Source organism: Mauremys reevesii, linkage group 7 (assembly GCF_016161935.1).
Source record: "Mauremys reevesii isolate NIE-2019 linkage group 7, ASM1616193v1, whole genome shotgun sequence".
In the NCBI taxonomy this organism is placed as follows: Eukaryota; Metazoa; Chordata; order Testudines; family Geoemydidae; genus Mauremys; species Mauremys reevesii.
The window spans coordinates 68,689,288-68,714,421 of record NC_052629.1 but is presented as its reverse complement, the minus strand read 5'-3'; the positions used below and the strand labels follow the sequence as shown (position 1 = coordinate 68,714,421).

Below are 25,134 nucleotides of genomic sequence, written 5' to 3'. Positions count from 1 at the left end.
CCTGAAATTTTACAGTCCCGCCCCCCCCTGTAGCGGACAATATAATAGAAGTAGAAAAATTTGGCTTAGACTGTAATTTTCTTTGTTTTTTGTGTAATTTTCTTTTCTGTTTAAGTGTCAGCAGACAAATGGGTGGGTCTTTGGGTAGACCCCCAAAGGGGTTTGGATTATGTGTTAAGTGAATGGCCATGTATTTTTGCCCAGGTGGCAAGCCTTACTAGGAAGGACTCAGGTAGTCTTGTGAGTAGAAATGTTTTGGGGACGAGACCAGAAGGGTGGGGGCTAGTTGAGTAGCCCACCCTCCTAGCTAAGAACTGGTTGTGGAACAAGCTAGTGTCCATGGATGGGACGATTCAGTGAGGAAAAAAGGATCGGGCCCAGGCAGGCGGGCAACAGACAGAGAGATTTGGAAACTTTTGAGGGTGTAGTGGAAAGAAGGAGTAAGTGAATATAAGCATGAGGATTTCAAATACTCAGAAGGATATTTGGAATGGTGATTTTTCAGGGAAAATGAAAAATTGACTCTGTGTTTGCTGGGGGGAACAGCACTTGAACTTTGTGAAAAAGCTGAAGAGAACAGTTTTTTGGTGTCTTTGACATGTTTGTGAATGAATCCAGGCAAAGAAATTATTAGATTGCACTCATTTGGCTATGAACAATTTTGTTAAATCAGTTGAAGAATGTATACAGTGCTATGTAATGACATTGTATTAGGCCCTACAGGCACTATAAGTGGTGATGTTTTCTTTCAGTGTTTAAAAGCAGGAGTTAAAAGAAATAAAAAGCAAGCCGGAGAGCATCTGTGTTAATGCAAATTAACTAACTGATAAGGTAGAGGCCGCTGAACCAGGGCTGTCTACGAAGCACATACGAGAAAATATGGGGTAATTCCTCTGTTTTGCCTAGAATCAACAAGAGTATTTGTATATTTTAAGTATTTAACTGCCCCGAAGGGGTGGACCTCTGTTTTTGTCTTTCAGATAATCAAAGAACATTAATGCCAGCTACACAGCATTCAACATACTATGATTTACTGGCAGTCACAATTATGTTGTGTATTCTATGTTCTGTTTTGTGGTGTTTTGCCAAAAAAAAATTGTTGTGTTTAATATTTTCATGAGATGGTCTGATTTGACATCAAGCGAAAATGTTGCATTGCATTATATTGTTGTTGTTGTTGTTGTTGTAAATAACGTAAGAATAGCAATACCTTTCATGTTCGTGCTGATCATGCATTGTCATTACAGCCCATGAAAACCCTAAGATTGACATATTTGCTGTAGAATCTGATATCCATGGTTTGATGCAAATTGGGATTTGAAATGTTTGTTGTACTAGAAGTACAAAAGGGGGGAGTGTGGAAGCCAGTAAATAATTAACAAGGTTTTGAAGAGATCTTAATGAATGTTAGTTAGCATGAGTTAGGTTAACTGTGACCCTGGTGACGTGAGGAAGCAAGATAATGTAAGACAGAGTGAATTGTGTGAAAGTTATTACGACCTTGCAATGTGCAGTCTTGCAGTCTTGTTTTTCTAGTGAGATAGCAGGAAAACTTATGTATAAACAAAATGTATTTGTTGTTTTTTAGTGTCTGTATTATTGCTAGAAATTGTCTGTAAAAGGTATAAAGGCTTGCTGTGATTGTTTACCAGTTGAGAGACCTGTCCAGGACTGGGGTGACCCTGTGTCCTATGGCACTCTCTCCCTCCATGGTAATTACTGGAGAAATAATAAAGTATTTGATTTTGCTGCATCCAAACAAAAAGTGAGAACTGAGTTTTTCTTCGACAAATCCCAGCTGGGAGAGGAGCTGGGTGGTTACTATAAAGACAGGAAGTCTAGAGCAGATGGGGGCTGTTGGAAGAAACTCTGCAGTCACTCTCTGGGATGAGAGAATGGAGAACTCAGGAGAAAGCCCAGGGGGAGAGTTGGACCTGAGATCCTTTCCTAGGTAGAGATGTCTGGCAGGAGGCCAGGAGAGACATGGAGCAGCCACATGGGTGGAGGGAGCAGCTCCAGTGAGAGGAACCCTGATAAAAATGCAGGATCTGGACTTCCAGAGAGCGTGCCCAAGAGGCATCCCTTGAGGAATGGGGCTGAGGAGATGTGAGGGGTGACTGGTCAAGCATGAAGAGGGCAGAAGCTGGTCTAAACTGGTATTTTTGGTTTGGGATTTTGTTGGGAGATTCCAGGGCAGAGCCCTGCAAGTCCGAACCCTGCAAGTCCCAGCCCTGAAAGAAAGGTTAGCCTAGAGAGGAAGGCTCTTTCAGGGCAAGGAGAAAGCCCAGGGAAAGGCTTGGTTGATAGGAAGATGCCCAGGGAGGTGGCAGGAAGGAGACTGGCAGAGTGATCCCTGACTGCCTGTCCTGGGCTGAACCTAGGGTAGAGGGCAGGCCTGAGTTCCCCTATCAGGAACTGGTAAGGGGTGTGAAGTCCCTCAGAAGGGGATACAGATTTCTGGAAGCCCTAAGAAAGACCACTGGGCCCAGAATCAAAGTAGCAGACCAAACAGAGGGATTGGACACTTGTATTTGTTGGACTTTCTGTTACCCAGGGAGGGGTAGGAGCGATTGTGATGAGCTGTCAGGCCAAATCATGAGACGAGGCGACTGCCACAGAGGGGGCACTAGAAAGCAGACAGTGGCCATGCCCAGCCACATAGGGGTGCTCCAGCAGCAAGTCCACCCTTCTGCACCTAGTCATGCAAACTGAGAGAACGGTTGTTTTGGGGATTAAGGCACTGCACTGGAAATCAGATCTGGGTTCATTGTCCAGCTCTGCTATAGGGTTAGTGCAGGTCCTTGGGGAAGTCACTTAACGTCTGTGTGCCTCAGTTCTCCAGGTGTTAAATGGGGATAACACTCCTTCCCTTTCTCCCACCCCTTGTCTGCCTCGTCTGTTTAGAAGGTAAGGTCTTTAGGGTGAGGACTGTGTCTTATTCTATGTATGTGCTGTGCCTAACACGTTGGGGCTCTGATCTCAGAGTCTCTAGGCACTACTGGAATACTAGTCATTAGAAATGCCTCTGTTTACTTTTATAGCTCAGCTGAGATAAACAGTGATGCTTTTGTGTTTGGTGAGTCAGAATGGCAGTATCTGACACTCCCTTTGCACTAGTGTAAATGGCTGCCAGCGGTGGCTCCAGGCACCAGCGCTCCAAGCGCGTGCCTGGGGTGGCAAGCTGTGGGGGGCGCCCTGCCGGTCCCTGCGAGGGTGGCAGTCAGGCTGCCTTCGGCGGTGTGCCTGCGGGAGGTCTGCTGGTCCCACGGATTCAGCGGCAGGTACACCGAATCTGCGGGACTGGGGACCTCCCGCAGGCAAGCCGCCGAAGGCAGCCTGACTGCCGTGCTTGGAGTGGCAAAAAAGCTAGAGCAGGACAACAGGCCCCTTGACATGGTTAAGCTGAACTGGCTAGGACCGTCATGGGACTAGAAGCAAGAGCCCAATCTGTTCCCATGACCCACCCAGAAGAAGTTATGCTCTTGTTAAGACAAGTATTACCAGAAAGACAAGCCTGGGTGAGAAACTGTTAGGCAGTTTTGGAATCACACTCTTTTTGTTTAAATTTGTTGCTTGATGTGGCTGCAAAATGAAACTTCCCTGGTTTGTGGTTTTGAACATTTTCAGTATACTTAGAAACCAACATGACCTGCACCTTTTCCTTCACTGAGTTTAGTACCATCTGAAATGATGCTGCATGTATATGCCCTGTCATTCAGCCGTCCCACTCCTACCCCCTCTGCTAAAAACCACACTCTGCTTGTTCTTTTCAGGTACATTTTTTATTAACACTTCCTGTCAATATGAGGTCATTTGACTCAAGCCCTCCCACTATTTTATAGGTTAAGGCTAAGTCACAAAAATCAAGTCAGAAAAGAAGAAAATGTAGACAGACATGTTATGGATACCAGTTGCGACAGCAGTTTTGTAATGAGGACGTTTGTCCACAAGGAACTGGGCTGAGAGCCCCAGCTTCCTCTACAATCCACTCCATGCAGCCACCAGAAAGTAACGGGGGGAGGGGGGAGTTGCAAGGTTATTGTAGGGAGGTTGCAATACTACTACCCTTACTTCTGTGCTGCTGCTGGCGGCGGCGCTGCCTTCAGAGCTGGGTAGCCGGAGAGCGGCGGCTGCTGGGCAGGAGCCCAGCTCTGAAAGCAATGCTGCCACCAGCAGCAGTGCAGAAGTAAGGATGGCATAGTATGGTATTGCCAGTATTACTTCTGTGCTGCTGCTTTGAGAGCTGGGTCCTCGGCCAGCAGCTGCCACTCTCCAGCTGCCGAGCTCTGAAGGTGGCAGTGCAGAAGCAAGGGTGGCAATACTGCGATGCCCCCTAAAATAACCTTGTGACCCCGCCCGTGGCCGCCTTTTGGGTCAGCACCCCCAGTTTGAAAAATGCTGGTCTCCCCCATGAAATCTGTATAGTTTATGGTAAAAGCACACAAAAGACCAGATTTCATGGGGGAGACCAGCTTTCACAGTCCGTGATGCATTTTTCATGGCCATGAATTTGGTAGGGCCCTAATTATAAGGGACTCAGAAGTTAGAGATGAGAGAAAATGTTTTTAAGCCCTGCAAAATGGTTTCCTCCAGTGCATGCACAAGTGTTTTGCCCAATCAAGTTTTGGAGATTATTTTGCAGGGTGAAAAAATCTCATGAACAGGAAATGCCTCCTGATATTCAGCTTAACATTCCCTTTCCTTAATTGCATTCCACTGTTGTTGTTGTTGTTGTTGTTTTTTTTTTGGAAACAGGAACCGGGTTTTATTCTCTGATGCTCATTTTAATGTTTCTTGTTTGCAGCTGCCACCTGGCCGGCGATTCTGTCCAGACCTCTCTGTCCCTGGGGGGTGAGTTTGTGACCTCTGTCCTGATCCTTCTCCACCATTTTCAGCCCCTCCAGGGCCTGCAGCACCCGCCTGGCCATGCTCTTGGAGCCGCGGCTGAAGTGGCTGGGCATGACGCCGTTGCGCTGCCGGCCCCCCGTAGATCTTGGTCATGGAGCCGCCGCCGGCACTGCCGCGGAGGTACAGGTGCCGGGCTGTGGAAGCTGCTCTGGTATAGAACCAGTTCTCATCGTACGGAGCCAACTCCTTGTGCTTGGCCAGCTTAACCGTATCCACCCACTTGGGCACCTTCAGCTTCCCTGACTTCTTGAGAAAGGCGGCCAGGGCCCTGACGAACTCCTGCTGGTTAATGTCTTTCACCGTGACCCCAGGCATCTCGCTGCTGGCTCCGCGCTGCTGTTGCTAGTTATCTTCCTGCTCCCATCCCAGCAGTTCCACTCTCCAAGTGAAGACCATAAAATAGCTGTTTATCACCTCCCCTCCCTATCCTCCTGCTCTACAGCCCCAGCCTAATTTAATCAAGCTATATATCTTGAGTTATTTCACCTTCCCTCCTGACAATCTCTCTCACAATTAAAAACTCCTTTAAGCCAACCCACTAGAAGACAGTGACACTGTCTTGGCTTTCAAGCTGTTCCCTGAAGTGGTTCTTAGAAGACCTGTTGGAGCAGGTTTCAGAGATAGGTCTGAGTATTCCTTCACTCTGGAGGTGCTAGAGGGCAAGTCCTGGCTCTGACAGCGGCCAGAGCCAGATGAGCTTAGAAAGTGCTGCTGCTTCTGAGGAACATGGATTATCTTCACCAATGAGAAAACAGAGCTAATTTAAATTGGGCGGTCAGGCTAGGAAAAGATGATGGTGGCATTGAGGCTGTCCAGGCTGCGGCTGGAGGTGTCTGCCCTTCATCTGTGGCACATGGTAGAGGAACTGATCATGATGATTTCAGCACCAGTGACATGCCTGGCCTGGTGTAAGATGAACATACAGACTGTCCCTGCCCCTCAAAGAGGTCACAGTCCAGAAGATACAGGAATAGCCTGTGCATGTTCAATATGTAGGCCATGAGAGCACCCGACAGGAGATGGTCCACAGATGGAGTCACCTCCACCTAGTGCTGTCTCCCATAGGGCACAGAAAGACACTGGTTTGGAGAGAATGAGTCAGTATGCTCCCCAATACGTCAGCCAGCAGCCATCCTACTTAGATAAACACAACAGGGAATGCACTGCAAGTTACAAAAAAGAAAAAAGGAAAACGAAATGTGAACTACAGCTAGGCCCGAACCAAACCCAGCTCTCCCGATCTGTGGGGAAGTTTGGATACAGATCTGCATCCATAGCTTGCAGCACCTCTGGATCCAACAGCTGCTAGATAGCGAGGCTCAAATTTTCAAAACTGGACACGGATACTGAATGCCTTGATTTTTGAGATACGAGGGCCCTAGTTTTCAGCTAGCACCAAGCCCTCACTGCTCCAGCCAAGGCAACAGAAGGTGCAGTGCACGGCAGGTCCAAAAATCAGGCCCAAGGTGTCTCTGCTTAAGCCAATGGTCACATCAGGAGGAGACTCAAACCCACGTGTATTTAACAGGCAGCAGGCACAATCCTGCTTCCACTGAAGTCAATGTGAGTTTAGCCACAGAGCTCAGTGGGGCCACAATCTGTAAGTTGTGCCCGTTATTTTCCCCCATGAGCGACAGCATCTCCTCAGCAGAACAGAAATGGCCCTTGAGCCACATCACCAAGCGCATTCCTGTATTACTGACTTATCTGATAGAATATCTAACTCCATATTGCCCACGCTACCACCTCCTGCTGTAACTACTGATGTGCAGATTGAAACGTGTTTTAAGACTCCTCCAAGCTCTAGAAGAATCCTCCTAAAATAGCCACTATTTGTGCCCAGCTGTGGCAGTAGCAGACTGCAGGACACCCCTCCACTGTATTCCTAGCCAGGCCATGTCCCACCCTCCCAGGGCAGCTGCCTTCCAGTGCCCTCCTGATCTTTGCTTATCTCTCACCCAAACTTCTCACTTTTCAGTTAAAAAACAGCTGTATCCCTGCATTTTCCAACGCCAACACAAGACCTCTCTTCTTTATTGGTCAACCTGTGCCAAGGATTCTGGGTCACATCTTGGAACTGAAGGTACCAGGATGGAAAATGTTTCTCCTCTGCACTTTTCAATTTTTCTGTCAGAAATGACAATGCTTGACTCGTTTCTACTTCATACTCCTCTTTCTGAGGCTCCCAGTTTTCTCCATAGGCACTCATGAAAGCATATCTGCTACAAGAAGCTCCTGGCTGGGCCTGTATTTCACATCTAGTGGGTACTTTTGCAATATCATGATAATTTTCTGTAGTCCAGACCATGCTACGCACAGTGGTTTCTATAATATGGCTTCCAATGCTTGGCAGCCTGTTTCCAGCTTGACCCATTCATGTCTATAAACAGCTTCATGGAATTGCTCACATATTTTTCTTTTTCCATCTCAGCATGGTTCTGTGGTGTTTGGAAAAATGTGGCCGAGGGCAACTAACGTTCAACAGGACAATCTCCAACCCATGTGAACTTAACAGGGTGCACCAGAACCAGTTTGGTTACTGCTACACATGTCATGAAAGGGAATTCAAATACATGAATGCTTTCCTGATATTACCATGTAACATAATAAACATAACTGCATTGCAGTTCTACCTAGAAGAACCCGACTCAGCCAACTGGTATGTACTACATGAATGGACCTGTCATGTTCTTGGCACACTCAGTGGGTGTGTACTAATTAGCATGTTCTGCAGGCATGTTCTCCTTAAATGGACTTGGCAAGGAGTATCTGGAGGTACATGGCACATTCATCAGCCCCAGTCCTACCTGGCGTGTTCAAGCAACACAGGAACTAATAGAAGGGTTTCAGTTTATAAATCCAAGTAGGGTTTTGCTAATAAGAATTCCACCTTTCCTTTCCCACATCGGTGCCCTGCCTAGAAATAAAGAAATCCCTCTCCACCCCGAAGCACCATTCAGTACATAAGAACATAAGAATGGCCATACTGGGTCAGACCTAAGGTCCATCTAGCCCAGTATTCTGTCGACAGTGGCCAATGCCAGGTGCCCCAAAGGAAATGAACAGAACAGGTAACCATCAAGTGATCGATCCCGTCACCCATTCCCAGCTTCTGACAAAAGTAAGGGTGAGAGTACAAGCGAGGGGTTTTTATTATGATGATTAGTACTGCTGATATTTAACAATACTGCTGGTGTTACACAACTACCAAGAGGTTCTGGTTGCGATCAGGGCCCCATTGTACTGGGCACTCTACAAAGACAATAAGGTATGTCCACTCTTCAAGCTGGAGGTGTAAATTTCACCTCGAGGAGATTTACCTGTGTCAGCTCTGATCAAACTAGTGCGCTAAAAATAGTGTAGCCATGGCACTGCGAATGGTGAGTGGGGCTGGCCTACCATCTCAGATGGGTACATATGCAGGGCAGCTAGCCCCTTGTGCCACCATGGCTGCTCTCTAATTTTAACCCACTAACTCAATCAGAGTGAACACAGGCACGTCTCCTTAAGCTAGAGCTACCCTTCCAGCTCAAAGGGCAGACGTACCCATGCAGGCAACTTGCAGTTCAAGTGGATAAGACAGACAAAGCATGGGCGGCAAAGAGCATTATTATTATCCCCATTTTAAGGATTGTGTGGAACTGAGGCACACAGAGAATACGTGGCATTTCCAGATGCTAACAGGAAGACTGCAACAAGCCAGGAATTGATCTACTTTCATTATCAACATGAAACAGAGAATAAATGGATCATAGATTTAAAATATTATAGAACAATGTCAATTAGACCGAACAAACAGTTACAATCAAAATAACACAATCACGATTGATTCACTGGCACAAACTCATTCAGCTGATGGAAAACCTAGAGCTCTAAAATACATTTATATTTCACAAGTCCAAGTAATAGAAAACAGATGCCCAGTTAGCCTAAACAGACCTCAATTTTTTTCATCTTTTCATGTACGTTTTGAAAATGTATCTCAGGGTGAATTGATTTAAATTGGGATTTAAATCACCAATTGGAAAACCTTGATTTAAATCAGTAATTATCACCAACTTTACCATTTGTACTTAAGTTATTTTCTAAAGAAAGGTGCATTCTCATTGGTTGATAGAATCATTAATATGTTGATTTACAACTAAATAGATCATTTACCCTAGATTTGGTACATCTTTTTACAACCTAAGAAGGTACACTATAACTATATACATTTATTTAAGCAATTATATAGCTTAATATTTTCAGATTCTTATTAATTGTATATTTTAGTATGTTAGAAAATGGTGAATGATATATTGCTTATTTACTTGATAATTAACTTTTTGCTCAAGTTTTGCATCAAGCAGCATTAGAGTGGTAACTGGTATTTAAACAAACACACAAAACATCATATAACATTTATTTTTATTAAACAAAACAAGCCCTTAATACAGTACATGACCTATTTTGTCATATTTATAAAGCTTGACCCCGATAGCTAGTGTGGCAGAGCTCTGACCTTGTTCCTGTGGGTCCTGCGCTTCTAGGCGGTTTATGCTTAGCCTCAGTGGCTCACTGTGACCCTCCACATAGCCCTTCTCTCTCTAGGGCCAGGGTTACACTCTACTGAGCCCTTTTCATCATAGGCTGCAAGGAGGTTGGGGAGAGAACTCCCACAGTCTCTGTTCAGCCTCCTGTCCTGACAGGGACCTGACTTCCCCTTCCAGGAGCTGTTCCTGTAGTGGTGGGTTGGGGGGAACCCGGGCCCGCCCTCTACTCCGGGTTCCAGCCCAGGGACCCTAATGGTAGCAGTTGTTGGCAGCCAACCTTTCATTGCCAGAGTTGCGACATTTTCCTGGGCCACTTCCCCACAGCTCTCCTGCTTCTCCCTTCTTCACCCTTACCTTAGGGCTCCTTTAACGATGTTTTAGGGTGTCTTCAGTAACCAGCCCTTCAGCCGCACTTCCTTTCCTCTGGCTCCCTGGCTCCTCTGCCTGACTGGAGTGAGCCTTTTTTATAGTAACAGCAGGGCCTTAATTAGAGTCAGGTGGTCACATTAACTGAATGGCCTCACCTGACTCTTTACAGGTTAATTAGAGTCAGGTGTTCTCATTAGCCTGGAGCAGCCCCTGCTCTGGTCAGTCAGGGAACAGAAAACTGTTAATCCAGTGGCCAGTATATCTGCCTTCAGCTATTCTGCTGTACCCAACTGGCCTGAGTCTATCACATATCCCTCCCCCATGCTCAACACCAAGGGGTTGGGCAGCTTAGGACACCAGACAGTGTACGCAAGATAAGCCATCGGCATTGCCATGGCGACTCCCTGCTCTGTGCTCTATGTGGAACTGGAAAGGTTGGAGGGATAAGAACCACCTGGTTACCCTTGTGTTCTTTTCCTTGTTCCGTTGCATCCATTGAAGAGGGGCATGGTCAGTCACAAGGACAAATCTGCGCCCTAGCAGGTAGTAACGCAATGTTTCCATGGCCCATTTTACAGCGAGGCACTCTCTCTCTACAACTGCATATTTTTGTTCCCTCGGAAGGAGTTTCCTACTGAGGTAGAGAACTGGGTGTTCCTCCTCCCCAACCATCTGCGACAGGATGGCCCCTAACCCTACCTCAGATGCATCTGTCTGTAAGATAAAGTCCTTGTTGAAATCTGGGGCTATCAATACGGGGTTACTGCAGAGGGCAGTCTGTAAGTCCGCGAATGCCCTTTCTGCTGCATCGGACCATCTGACTGGATCAGGACCACGGGCCTTCACTAAGTCCGTTAGGGGACTCGCCCTTGTAGCAAAATGGGGGATGAAACGCCAGTAATACCCCACCACCCCTAGAAATGCTCGGACCTGCTTCTTATGACTTGGCCGAGGCCAATTTTGGATGGCCTCTAACTTATTCAGTTGGGGTTTTACCAGACCTTTTCCTACCACGTAGCCAAGATATTTGGCCTCCGTGAACCCTACAGCACACTTAACAGGGTTCGGTGTAAGGCCAGCTCGCCGGAAGGTATCAAGGACTGCCCCCACTTTTTCCAAGTGGGTCTCCCAGTCTGGGGTATGAATCACCACGTCATCCAAGTAGGCCGCAGCATAACTGGTATGGGGGTGTAATAACTTGTCCATGAGGCGCTGAAAGGTAGCTGGAGCCCCATGTAGTCCAAAAGGAAGGACCGTATATTGGAAGAGCCCCTCTGGTGTAGAAAACGCTGTCTTTTCCTTTGCATCTTCGCCTAGGGGAATCTGCCAGTACCCCTTTGTCAAGTCTAAGGTTGTCAAGTACTGGGCATACCCCAGACGGTTCACTAGTTCGTCTATGCGGGGTATAGGTTAGGCATCAAACTGGGATATCTCATTTAGTCGACCTTGTGGTGCCATCAGGTTTGGGCACCAACACTATTGGGCTGGACCACTGACTGTGGGATTCTTCGATGACCCCCATCTCCAGCATTTTCCTGACTTCCGCTTTTATTTCCTCCCTTTTGGCTGCTGGCACCCGGTAGGGCCTCATAGTTACTCTGGCCCTAGGGTTTGTGATGATGTGGTGATATGTCCCAGTTGTGCGACCTGGCTTTGTCGAGAATACATCGTGATATTGGGCAATCATCTCAGTTACCTCTTTCTTCTGTGCTGTCGTTAGATCAGGAGACACCCTCACTTGTTCAGAATTTTTGTTCCCTGGGTGCAGCCCTTCTCGAATCACTGTGCATGCCTCTCGCGCATGCCATGGTTTCAGAAGGTTGACATGATATATCTGCTCTACTTTTCGACGTCCTGGTTGTCGCACCTTGTAATTTACTTTCCCTACGGGTTCAACTATTTCATAGGGCCCTTGCCACTGGGCCAACAGCTTACTTTCGGCCTTGGGTACCAGTACCATTACTCGGTCACCAGGTTGAAACTGACGAAGCTTGGCTTGGCGGTCGTAGTAGGTTCTCTGGGTCTCTTGGGCCTTCTCTAGGTGTTCCCTCACTATGGAGGACATGTTTTTTAAGTACATCAGAAGCAGGAAGCCTGCTAAACAACCAGTGGGGCCCCTTGACGTTGAAAATACAAAAGGAGCGCTTAAAGATGATAAAGTCATTGCGGAGAAACTAAATGGATTCTTTGCTTCAGTCTTCACGGCTGAGGATGTTAGGGAGATTCCCAAACCTGAGCTGGCTTTTGTAGGTGACAAATCTGAGGAACTGTCACAAATTGAAGTGTCACTAGAGGAGGTTTTGGAATTAATTGATAAACTCAACATTAACAAGTCACCGGGACCAGATGGCATTCACCCAAGAGTTCTGAAAGAACTCAAATGTGAAGTTGCGGAACTATTAACTAAGGTTTGTAACCTGTCCTTTAAATCGGCTTCGGTACCCAATGACTGGAAGTTAGCTAATGTAACGCCAACATTTAAAAAGGGCTCTAGGGGTGAACCCGGCAATTACAGACCGGTAAGTCTAACGTCGGTACCGGGCAAATTAGTTGAAACAATAGTAAAGAATAAAATTGTCAGACACATAGAAAAACATAAACTCTTGAGCAATAGTCAACATGGTTTCTGTAAAGGGAAATCATGTCTTACTAATCTATTAGAGTTCTTTGAAGGGGTCAACAAACATGTGGACAAGGGGGATCCGGTGGACATAGTGTACTTAGATTTCCAGAAAGCCTTTGACAAGGTCCCTCACCAAAGGCTCTTACATAAATTAAGCTGTCATGGGATAAAAGGAAAGGTCCTTTCATGGATTGAGAACTGGTTAAAGGACAGGGAACAAAGGGTAGGAATTAATGGTAAATTCTCAGAATGGAGAGGGGTAACTAGTGGTGTTCCCCAAGGGTCAGTCCTAGGACCAATCCTATTCAATTTATTCATAAATGATCTGGAGAAAGGGGTAAACAGAGAGGTGGCAAAGTTTGCAGATGATACTAAACTACTCAAGATAGTTAAGACCAAAGCAGATTGTGAAGAACTTCAAAAAGATCTCACAAAACTAAATGATTGGGCAACAAAATGGCAAATGAAATTTAATGTGGATAAATGTAAAGTAATGCACATTGGAAAAAATAACCCCAACTATACATACAACATGATGGGGGCTAATTTAGCTACAACGAGTCAGGAAAAAGATCTTGGAGTTATCGTGGATAGTTCTCTGAAGATGTCCACGCAGTGTGCAGAGGCGGTCAAAAAAGCAAACAGGATGTTAGGAATCATTAAAAAGGGGATAGAGAATAAGACTGAGAATATATTATTGCCCTTATATAAATCCATGGTTCGCCCACATCTAGAATACTGTGTACAGATGTGGTCTCCTCACCTCAAAAAAGATATTCTAGCACTAGAAAAGGTTCAGAAAAGAGCAACTAAAATGATTAGGGGTTTAGAGAGGGTCCCATATGAGGAAAGATTAAAGAGGCTAGGACTCTTCAGTTTGGAAAAGAGAAGCCTAAGGGGGGACATGATAGAGGTATATAAAATCATGAGTGATGTTGAGAAAGTGGATAAGGAAAAGTTATTTACTTATTCCCATAATACAAGAACTAGGGGTCACCAAATGAAATTAATAGGCAGCAGGTTTAAAACAAATAAAAGGAAGTTCTTCTTCACGCAGCGCACAGTCAACTTGTGGAACTCCTTACCTGAGGAGGTTGTGAAGGCTAGGACTATAACAATGTTTAAAAGGGGACTGGATAAATTCATGGTGGCTAAGTCCATAAATGGCTATTAGCCAGGATGGGTAAGAATGGTGTCCCTAGCCTCTGTTCGTCAGAGGATGGAGATGGATGGCAGGAGAGAGATCACTTGATCATTGCCTGTTAGGTTCACTCCCTCAGGGGCACCTGGCATTGGCCACTGTCGGTAGACAGATACTGGGCTAGATGGACCTTTGGTCTGACCCGGTACGGCCTTTCTTATGTTCTTATGGGAGTGACCTGGGCTATCTGATCCCTCATCTGTAGTACATGTTCTATTACGTTCTTCCTCTCACTGGGTTCCTCCTCCCAAATTTCCTTGGCTATGTCCAGGATGCCTCTGGGGTTGCGTCCATACAACAGCTCAAAGGGGGAGAATCCAGTGGAAGCTTGGGGGACCTCACAGATGGCAAACATGAGGTACGGTAGTAGGTTGTCCCAATCTTTCCCATCCTTGCTTACCACCTTTCTTATCATGGCCTTGAGGGTTCGGTTAAATCTTTCCACCAGACCATCAGTTTGTGGATGGTAAACTGAGGTCCGTAGCGTCTGGACATGGAGCAGAGAACACAAATCCTTCATCAACTCGGACATGAATGGTGTTCCCTGGTCTGTGAGGATTTCTTTTGGTATCCCTACTCGGGCAAAGATTGCCACTAATTCTTTGGCAATGCTCTTGGAAGCTGTATTTCGTAAGGGGACAGCTTCTGGGTACCTGGTTGCATAGTCTAGGATGACAAGCACATACTGGTGGCCTCGGGTCGTTTTCTCTAACGGCCCCACAAGATCCATGGCGATCCGCTCGAATGGGACTTCGATGATCGGCAGGGGTACCAGAGGAGCTCTTAGATGTGGACGAGGGCTGTGCAGTTGACATTCAGGGCAAGAGGCACAGTACCGCCGGACGTCTTCATGTACCCCCGGCCAGAAGAACCTGCGTAAGATTCGCGCCTGGGTTTTCTCCACTCCCAAGTGTCCTCCAAAAAGGTGACTGTGAGCGAGGCTTAATATTGCCTTCTGGTGTTTCCGGGGGACTAGGAGTTGGTGTACCTCTTGCTCCTGCATTTGCACGACCTGGTATAGGAGATTCCTCTTGATCACAAAATAAGACCCTGGCCCTCGGGCCTTTCCCTCTATGGGTACCCCATCTATCTCAGCCACCTCCTTCCTGGCGTTCTCGTACCTTGGGTCTTCCACCTGGTCCCGTCCAAAAGTCTCTCTCTCTGGGTTTAACAGCCTGAACTCTGGGGGATCTGTCTCCGCCCTCTCGGCTGGCTCTGTGAGGTTGGGGTTGGAAGTGGTCTCTGACCCCTCCTCTGTCTCAGGGCCCTCCCCTTCAGTTGCCCGTGTACGTCTGCCTACAAAGGCGACCCTCTGTCCTTGTGTCAGGATTTGGGTACCCAAGGCCTTGGCCGCCCTTCTTTATCTTTTGGTCTTCCTGCCTTTCCCCGGGACAGGGAATAGCTCCTGAGACATTTCTGCGAAAAATGGGAGGTGACATTCTGCTGCGGAAACCCCCTGAATTTCGGGGAGCTCCTCTCCCTCTAATTCCTCCGGTGGGAGCAAGTTTCCAAACCCAGGGAAATCTCTACCTATGAACACGGGGTATGGGAGGTTTGGGACTACCCCTGCTTTCACACCGGTGACATTTCCCTGAATTTCAATTTTTACTGGTATGGTGGGGTAGTAGCTAACAGTCCCATGGACACAGGTTACCCCTGTACGCTTGGCCTGCATTAACTGGCTGCGCTTCACTAATTTACCCGAAATCAGGGTGATAGCACTCCCCGAGTCTATGAGTGCCATGGTTTCTACCCCATTCAACTTTACCTGCCTTGTATATTTATGTGGGGTGACTGTGACCCCTACAATATTGAGTAGGCTGCATGGGTCTGCCCCGTTCCCCAGGTTACACTGCCTTGGCTCTATGACATTGGGGCACTGGGCAGCTATGTGCCCCAACTCCCCGCACCCATAACACCTATAATTGCTTTTAGTCATTCCCCTGTCACGTGGGTTAGGAGATTTAGACCCAGGGTTCCCCCCACTCAGCCCTTTCCCTTCCTTCTGGGTTCCTGACCGGTTTTCGACCTCCCTCTTCTTCCACCTAGGACTTCCTGGGGGATTGGCCGCCCGACCCTCCATGGTTGGGGTCAAATGTTTGTTTCATGAGGGGCCTTCCTTGGGTAGTTGGGTTAATACCCTGGCTGTTATCCGTCTTTCCACCAATGTGATCATTTCATCATAGGTGGATGGATCGTTCTGGCAGACCCATTTTCCGAGATCTGGCGGCAGCCCCCGCATGTAATGGTCCATGACCAAAGTCTCTAATATCTCCTCCGGGCTGCGTGCCTCAGGCCGTAACCACTTCCGAGCAAGGTGTATGAGGTCGAATAGTTGGGACCTTGGAGGTTTGTTCTCCTTGTATTTCCACTCCTGGAACCTCTGGGCCCGTACTGCTGCTGTCACCCCGGATCATGCTAGGATTTCTGCCCTCAGCCGGGAATAGTCAGCGGCATCCTGAGTGGGCAGATCAAAGTAGGCCTTCTGGGCCTCTCCGCACAAGAAAGGGGCGAGAATGCTGGTCCACTGTTCCAGGGCCATGCCTCACGCTGTGCAGTCCTTTCAAATGAGAGGAGATACACCTCTATGTCATCGTCTGCCGTCATCTTTGGCAGACAACCGGTGGCACTCAGGGTTCGCGTCCCATTGGACCCCTGGGCCTGGGTGGTGAGGATCTTCAGCTGGTCCACAACCTTGCACAGGAGGGCTCGATCTTGGGTCGCCTGGCTCATTAACAATTGGTTGGTTTCCTGCTGTAACCTCATGGAATCCTGTTGTGCCATCGCCTGAGCCCGTGTTGCCTCCTGCTGGGCCGCTGTGGCTTGCACCAGTGCTCTCACCACCTCCTCCATGGTGGTACAAATAACAACAACAAAAAAACCCACAACCAAAAACCCCAGTGCACCCTTTTCTTTTGTTTGTTTTCTTTTTGGTTCTTTTTTTGTTTGTTTTTGTTTTGGTTTTTTAGTAATCACCTCTTTGTTCCGCCACGCTGTGAACATTCACTATCCCACTCCTGACACCAGTTGTGGCAGAGCTCTGACCTTGCTCCTGTGGGTCCTGCGCTTCTAGGCGGTTTATGCTTAGCCTCAGTGGCTCACTGTGACCCTCCACATAGCCCTTCTCTCTCTAGGGCCAGGGTTACACTCTACTGAGCCCTTTTCATCATAGGCTGCAAGGAGGTTGGGGAGAGAACTCCCACAGTCTCTGTTCAGCCTCCTGTCCTGACAGGGACCTGACTTCCCCTTCCAGGAGCTGTTCCTGTAGTGGTGGGTTGGGGGGAACCCGGGCCCGCCCTCTACTCCGGGTTCCAGCCCAGGGACCCTAATGGTAGCAGTTGTTGGCAGCCAACCTTTCACTGCCAGAGTTGCTACATTTCCCTGGGCCACTTCCCCACAGCTCTCCTGCTTCTCCCTTCTTCACCCTTACCTTAGGGCTCCTTTAACGATGTTTTAGGGTGTCTTCAGTAACCAGCCCTTCAGCCGCACTTCCTCTCCTCTGTCTCCCTGGCTCCTCTGCCTGACTGGAGTGAGCCTTTTTTATAGTAACAACAGGGCCTTAATTAGCGTCAGGTGGTCACATTAACTGAATGGCCTCACCTGACTCTTTACAGGTTAATTAGAGTCAGGTGTTCTCATTAGCCTGGAGCAGCCCCTGCTCTGGTCAGTCAGGGAACAGAAAACTGTTAATCCAGTGGCCAGTATATCTGCCTTCAGCTATTCTGCTGTACCAACTGGTCTGAGTCTATCACACTAGATATTTCCCCCTTGATTACTAACAACAAATCATACCAAACCAGCTTGATTTCCTTCTTTGACAAGGTAACTGGTTTGCTGCATAGGGGGAATGCGGTGGACATATTATATCTGGACTTTAGCAAGGCTTTTGACTCAGTCCCACATGACATTCTGATAAGTAAGCTGGAGAAACGTGGGTTCGGCAGAACTACCATTAAGTGGACACATAATTGGTAAAACAACTGCAAACAAAGAGTAACTATTAATGGAATGATGTCAGATTGGAAGGTGTCAAATGGGGTTCTACAGGGTTCTGTTCTGGGTCCGGTGTTGTTTGACCTAAGTGTAGTTATAGAGCATACTGATCACGTTTGCAGATGACACAAAGCTAGACAGGGGTTGCCAACACTTTGGAGGATAGAGCTAAGATTCAGAGGGATCCTGATAAACTGGAGAACTGGGCTATAGACAGCAAAATGAAATTCAAGAAAACACATGTAAGGTGCTTCACTTAGAAAAGAAAAACCAAATGCACAAACACAGAATGGGAGATAACTGGCTTGGCAGCAGCACTGCTGAGAGGGATCTGGGAGTCGTGGTGGATCAGAACCTCAACATGAGTTAACAATGCAATGTTGTTGCAAAAAAAAAAAGCAAATGCAATTTTGGGTTGCATTAACAGAGGCATAGCATGCAAGTCATGGGAAGTGATAGTACCGCTCTACTCAGCACTGGGCAGGCTTCGGCTGGAGTACTGTGTCCAGTTTTGGTTACTGCTGTATAGAAAGGATGAAGAGAAACTGGAAACAATACAGAGGCGAGCGACAAGGATGATAAAAAGGATGGAATACAAGCCATGTGAGCAAACTGCCTAGGGAGGCTGTGGAAGCTCCTTCACTGGAAGTTTTCAAAAGGAGGCTGGGTAGCCATCTGTCTTGGATGGTTTAGACATAACTCCTGCATCTTGGCAGGAGGTTAGACTAGATGACCCTCGTGGTCCCTTCTAACCCTATGATATGATGATTCTTTCTTTATACAGAAAGCAGCCTCTAACTCAAAGTTTTTGTTAGAGGCTCATGGATTCAACATATTTATTTTTTATTTAAATGGTTTAAGTGATTATAAATGAGGGCCTTAGCATATTTTGTATTAAATTCAGAATTCATTTTAAATAGATTTATTTTTAAAAAGAAAAACTTAGTATAATTTAAACAAAATAAAAAGACTGATTTAAATAAAAAAATCCAATTTAAATTAAAAACTATTTATTTTATTTTAAATCATCACTTTTTATCCACCCTGACGTATCTACAATAGTTTTCTACAGGTACACGGTTAGCTTTTTAATATATTTGGAGGAGCAAGTAGTTCAGCAATATACTTCAAGTATGTCAAACCAGAGCAAATATTTACCTTTCAAGATCACTTCTTATTGTAGGCCCACCACATCTCACAGACAAGTAAGTCTTGACTTGGGCCCCAATTCTGCAAGATGTGTGCTTAACTTTAAACACATGGAGTAGTTCCATTGCCTCCCCAGAAGCCATGTGCTTAATGTTGAAAACGTGCACGTTTGCCCAATTCTGCCATCTGCTTCTTTCTCTTCTCGCTTCCTATCATTCTCCCTCTCAGTCATTTCTTCTTCATGTCTCTTATTCTTCCTCCTTCAGCCTTCATTCATACACACTGGCCAAATGTTACCTGTATTGTTGGCCTACATCCCAGTAAGGTGGTGGTCTCATTTTTTAATGTTTGGAGCTAAAAATGACAAGCACTTTGAACCTTCAAAGTTTCTCTCCATATTGTTACTTTTGCATGTGAACTCTTTGTATGCACTTTGGATAAACTTTACAGATGGGGCAATGATTGCATTGCAATCTCAAGCACTAAACTTAACCAATGAACCTTTTAAAAAATCTGACTTGCCCAGCTAGAGGGCAATAAGTTAGGTGCACAAAACTGGGATGCAAAAGCTAACAATATTTTCAGGTGTACCTATCACGTTAACTGGACATCGTCTGCAAGACTTTAGAATCGGTTTGCAGCCCTTCCTCCTGTACTCTTTGAAAATTACCCTCCTTTGTGTTTAATATTTGGGCTTTAGGAGGTGGCAGAGATGGCCAGAAATGTGATACAGCAATTACTCCTCTTGTGCAGGCTGGGGCTGTCATTCTCAGCCAGTTTGTACTGGTGACAGTGTTGTGAGTCAGGGAACTGGAAGCTTTTATACACAAAGACTCAGAATTAAAGTACAGAACTAACGTTTTATTGGATCTGTCAGACATGGCTGAAAATAAACTTGAAACTAAGCACCCAAAGTATCCTGTCCAAGCAACTAGTTCTCCCGCAAAACCTAGAATGAGTTGTTGAGGTGCAGTCTATAGTCAGCTGTTTTAATTCTCTTCTCTGGATTTAGGGTGACCAGATGAGAGGGAGAAAATATCGGGACACATGGGGGAGGGATCCGTGCAGGGAAAAAAAAAAAAAGCCAAGCGCTGCCGGCGGAGCAGCGAGAAGGGGGGGGAAAAAAAGCAAGCCGAGTGCTGCCGGCGGAACAGCGAGAAGAAGAAGAAGAAAAAAGCCAAGTGCTGCCGGCAGAGCGAAATATCGGGACAAATTGTGTCCCAACCAAAGACTGGTCGGGACGTGGGACAAACACCTAAATATCGGGACATCTGGTCACCCTATCTGGATTAAGGAGGGGACCTTTCCAGGACATTAAGAAGGACACAGATAAATCCTCCCCAAATAAAAATTTGAGATTGAAAAGCTGGGTTTCTTCTCTGGAAGTACTTGCAAGATGGGTTTCTTTTAACGACAGCAAACAGACAGACAGGGCTTAAATGGGAAATCAGAAGAAAATGGGGAACTGCGAAGTGCTATGCAACACTCACTGTAACATCTCTCTGCACCAACAGGAACTTACTCAAAACCAGCTTCTAAATACTTTGTGTCTAATACTCAGAGTAAGTCCCATGAATATCAGAATCAAGACTCTTGTTGTACAAGTCTCTTTGTGCTTTTCCATATCCCCTCCCTTATGGAACATTTGACATGCAAATTTCTTACACAGAACTTGTCCAAGCCTTCGTTTATTATACCCAACAATAACCATGATTTGAATGAATTCAGAGGAAGCAAGTATCAGGATAATGGAAACAATCGACCTGGCCTATCTATGGAAAAGGGACTGTAAAAGTAGGTAAGGCCTTCTGCATTAACAAACTATACTGTGAAAGTTTTGCTCTGAGAACTGAATGGGTTCTCTTTTGCAGCCTGGGTTCAAGACTGCATTGTTTTGGGGTGAAAAATCACTTTGGGGAGTCCAGTGAGGAAAACAAAACAAAACACTGGGACAGGATTGGTGTCACCAGTTGCACTGAAAAGCATAACATACAGACTTTGTGTCAGTTCAGTTTTGTTTATTTTTGTTCTGTGTCTTTTTTAAAATCTTCCACTACGAGTAACACGTCTAGTAAGTGTTGCAGCCTTTGTGGCAGCTTTTCTCATGCCTAACAGCATGTGCCTAGACATATATACAGTATTCTGCATTAAAATGTTGACTTTAACCACAAAACCTGAGCACATCGTATTCAAAGATCTGACAATGTAGTTTCCTATAGAAACATAGGTTTATATTTACTCTACTATAGCACGTAGTAAATGCATGCTGTAAAAATGGCAGGATACAGATAGTGTCACAAGAACCATTAAAAACTGTTTGAGATAGTAAATACATATGGAAAGTAAGTTGTTTCAGTAGTACCCAGAAGCCTACAACACATGTCTGGGTGCTAGACAGACGTGATAAAGAGGCAGCCTCTGCCCCAGAAAACTTAAGACCTATCGAAATGAGTATGTGATATAAATAGGACAAAGGTACAATTTTCTGAAGTGCCTACATTTCATTTTAAAAAGAGGCCCAGGCATTTAGGAGTCTAAGTCTAACTGAAAATCATTTAATTCCATTGACTTTCTACGAGACCTGAGCTGCTATGTGCCCATGTCACTGTTGGAAATGTGACTTAGGCTCCTAAATCACATGGGTACAATTTTCAAAAGTGCCTAATGCCAGGTCTACAGTAAAAAATTTGGTCAACCCCACTACATCATTCAGGGGCGTGAAATTTCCACCCCCCACAAGCGATACAGTTAAGCCAACCTAACCACCCGTGTAGACAGTGGTAGGTGGATGGAAGAATTCCTCCCCTGTTCTCAGGGAGGTGGATTAACTACAGCAATGGGAGACCTCCATCATGTCTACACGGCAGCTGCACCGCCGTAGCATTTCAAGTGTAGACATGGCCTAAGTCTAGTATTTCCACATTACAGGATGCAGAACAGATACTGAAGCCTACTATTATGAAACACAATATGGACTTTTAAAATAAATAAATAAATAAACCAACAGCATGGATGCTGGATGTGACCAGCCAGATGAGGGTAAGGACAGAATAGGACTCTCAAAGAATTGTAGAAATAGGGATAAAAAAGTACATCAGTCCAGTTCTTCAGTCCCCCATTTTCCTAGTACCTAGTGTGTGCGATATCCCTGTACTGTTCTCCTAGTTCCATTTAAGGCGTCTCAAACATCTCTCTTGGCAGGTAGCTCCCTTGTCTTGGCCTAGAGCAGCAGTTCTCAAACTGTGGGTCGGGACCTCAAAATAGGTCACAACCCCCTTTGAATGGGGTCACCAGGGCTGGCTCAGACTTGCTGGGGCCTGGGGATGAAGCCCGAGCCTCAATGCCCAGGGCCGAAGCCAAAACCTGAGAGCTTCAGCCCTGGGCGGTGGGGCTCAGGTTGTAGGCCCCCTGCCTGGGGCTGAAGCCCTTGAGCTTCAGCTTTGGCCCTCATGTCCAGAGCGGTGGGACTCAGGCTTTGTCCCCCGCACCCTGGGCAGTGGGGCTCGGGCGGGCTCAGGCTTCAGTCCCTCTTCTGGGAGTCATGAAGTAATTTTTGTTGTCAGAATGAGGTCGTGGTGCAATGAAGTTTGAGAACCTAGAGGTTTGATAGTTATCTATAGTGGCTCTTCTCTCTGAACTCTTCTCAAGAGAGGTACCAGAGCTGTGTCTTGAACAGCCAGCATAATTCCAACAGTAAATACATCTGTCAACAGATTATTTAATTGGATGAACAATAAACAAACTGTTTAATTTCATATTTACATGGGCCAAATATGAAATTAGACAGTTTGTGTATTGTTCATCCAATTAAATAATCTGTTGACAGATGTATTTACTGTTGGAATTATGCTGGCTGTTCAAGACACAGCCCTGGTACCTTTCTTGAGTAAATAATACACATCTAGAAAACATTTTCTTTTTTTCTGCAGAACCACTTAAAATATGTTCAAACTCATAGCACAAAACCTACCAAGGGCTGAAAGTGCATTATCTCACTGTGCTTTTCTTGTATTCCAAATGGTAAGGTAATACTTTAACCTTCCATGGAGGCTCTCAAAGCACTTTGCAAATCTTAACAAATCAATCACCACAACACTCCAGTGAGGCATTATGACACCTTTTACGGACTGGGGAAACTGAGGCAAACTGACTCACTTATCATCATGCCTAGTGCCAATGGCAGAGGAAGGAATAGGATGCAGGAGTCCTGACTCTCAATCCCCTCCTCTAAGCCCTGGCCCAGGCAAAGGGGATCACGTTAGATTCTTGGGTTTGCTGGTTCAGGAGATATTATTAGAAGCAGTTCCCATGGGGCATTATTCAACTTGAGAATCTTGTCCAGAAGGGCTAGGAAACATCATCATGCCCCTTCATCTGCTTTAATGACCTAGGAGCAGGTCTTCCCTGCATTGCAGCACCAGGTACACCAAGAACTAACCTATGTCGCCCTTCTCTCCAAATCCCATCCCAAAGACCTCCTGACTCAGTCAGATCTCAGCCCTGCCGGCGTGGGCAGTAGGTAGGATGCCGGTGCCTTCCCTGCTCTAGATATAGGGGTGGGAAAGGTGAATGGGATTAGGGAGGGATGGAGTGTCAGGGTAGGGGCATAGCACTTCCACCCCACCCCCAGTGTCCCAGTCCCCTTCCTGCCGAGAGCACCAAGACAAGGAGAGATGCAGGGGCCCGCCCTGATTCTGACCCTACCAAGGGGGCAGCAATGGGGAAGAATAAAAGAGTGATGGGGTGCAGGCACCCAAATCCCCTTCCCCAGGGAAGTAGTGGGACAGAGAGAAGAGGCAGCAGTGGAGGGTTCCTAAATCCCCTTTACAGCTGCTTCAAGAGATGGGAAAAAGGAAATAAATGGGTAAAATGTCCTCCACTGTCCGGAGAGCTGGAGCATCCACAGGGCACTATCCCATGGGCAGGGGGCACAGCTGGGGACACAGTCCTAAGAGGTGGGTGTCTCAGAGCTGGGGAGGCTGCAGTCCCAGGGCAGGGGGCACAGGGCTGGACTGGGGGAAAGTGGGTATGGAAAAGGCGGTGCAGGGCTAGAGCTGTGAGCAGGGGGAACAGTCACATGGAGGGGACTGGCCCAAGGGAAAGGGGACACGGGGCTGTGCACAGTGGCGGGGGCTGGGCTGGCCGGAGGCGGGGGGCACGGGACTGGCCGGGGCTGGGGAAGGGGGCGCGGGGCCGGCCGGCCGCGCACTCACCGCGCCCCTCTCGAAGTCGTTGTAGAAGGGCTTGTCCAGCAGGTGCCTCTCGCTGCAGCCCGCGGTGCCCTCCAGGCTCAGGTAGATGTAGTCGTCGGTGCCCGCGAACCACTGGGTGCCGGTGGCCATGGTCACGGTGTAGGACGGCATGGCCCGGCCGGAGCGCGCAGCCACCAGGAGCGGAGCTGCCCGCTTGAGCCAGCTGGGGAATGAGCGCCGGGCTCCGCTGCTGCAGCACCGCCCGCTCCGACACAGCCCCTCCCTGGCCCCGGCTACACCCTCCCGGTCCACAGCCCCCGGCTACCCCTCCCTGCCCCCGGCTACACCCTTCCCGTTACACAGCCCCTAGCTACTCCTCCCTGCCCCCGGCTACATCCCTCCGGGTACACAGCCCCCAGTTACCCCTTCCTGCACCAGGTTACACCCCTCCCATGCACAGCCCCCGGCTACCCTTCCCTGCACCCCGGCTACACCGCTCCCGTGCACAGCCCCTCCCTGCACCCCAGCTATACCTCTCCTCTGCACAGCTCCTAGGGCTATGGCTACACTTGCACTTCAAAGCGCTGCCGCGGCAGCGCTTTGAAGCGCTAAGTGTAGTCAAAGCGCCAGCGCAGAGAGAGAGCTCTCCCAGCGCTGCCGTACTCCACCTCCCTGTGGGGAATAACGTACAGTGCTGAGAGACGCGCTCCCAGCGCTGGGGCTTTGACCACACTGGTGCTTTGCAGCGCCGCAATTTGCAGCGCTGGAGAGGGTGTGTTTTCACACCCTGCTGCAGCGCTGCAAATTTGCAAGTGTAGCCACTAGCATACCTCTCCCTGCACTAGGCTACACTCCTCCTGGAGGACAGCCCCTAGCTACCCCCTCTTCTCCAGGGGTGGCTGTAGGCACCAGCGCAGCAAGCGCGTGCCTGGGGTGGCAAGCTGTGGGGGGCGGCCTGCTGGTTGCTGTGAGGGCAGCAGTCAGGAAGCCTTTGACGGCGTTTCTGCGGGAGGTCCACTGGTTCCGTGGCTTTGGCGGCAATTTGGCCGCGGGTACGCCGAAGGCACGGGACCAGCAGATCACCCACAGAACTGCCGCGGATTCCACGGGACCGGCCGACCTCCAGCAGAAACGCCGCCAAAGGCTGCCTGACTGCCGTGCTTGGGG

At 47.5% G+C, this 25,134-nt stretch overlaps 1 protein-coding gene and 1 pseudogene across 1 annotated transcript in view; both read right to left on the bottom strand.

The window, feature by feature from the left end:
• The window catches only part of LOC120409517 (polyunsaturated fatty acid 5-lipoxygenase-like), a 29,790-nt gene extending 5,590 nt beyond the window's left edge, over nt 1–24,200 (bottom strand). Inside the window, exon 1 of the mRNA XM_039547747.1 lies at nt 23,989–24,200. Coding sequence (XP_039403681.1) covers nt 23,989–24,138 — 150 coding nt within the window. The 5' untranslated portion in view covers nt 24,139–24,200. The remainder of the gene's footprint in view (nt 1–23,988) is intronic.
• On the bottom strand, nt 4,749–5,264 carry LOC120368969 (annotated as a pseudogene).
• Nucleotides 24,201–25,134: the final 934 nt, after the last annotated feature.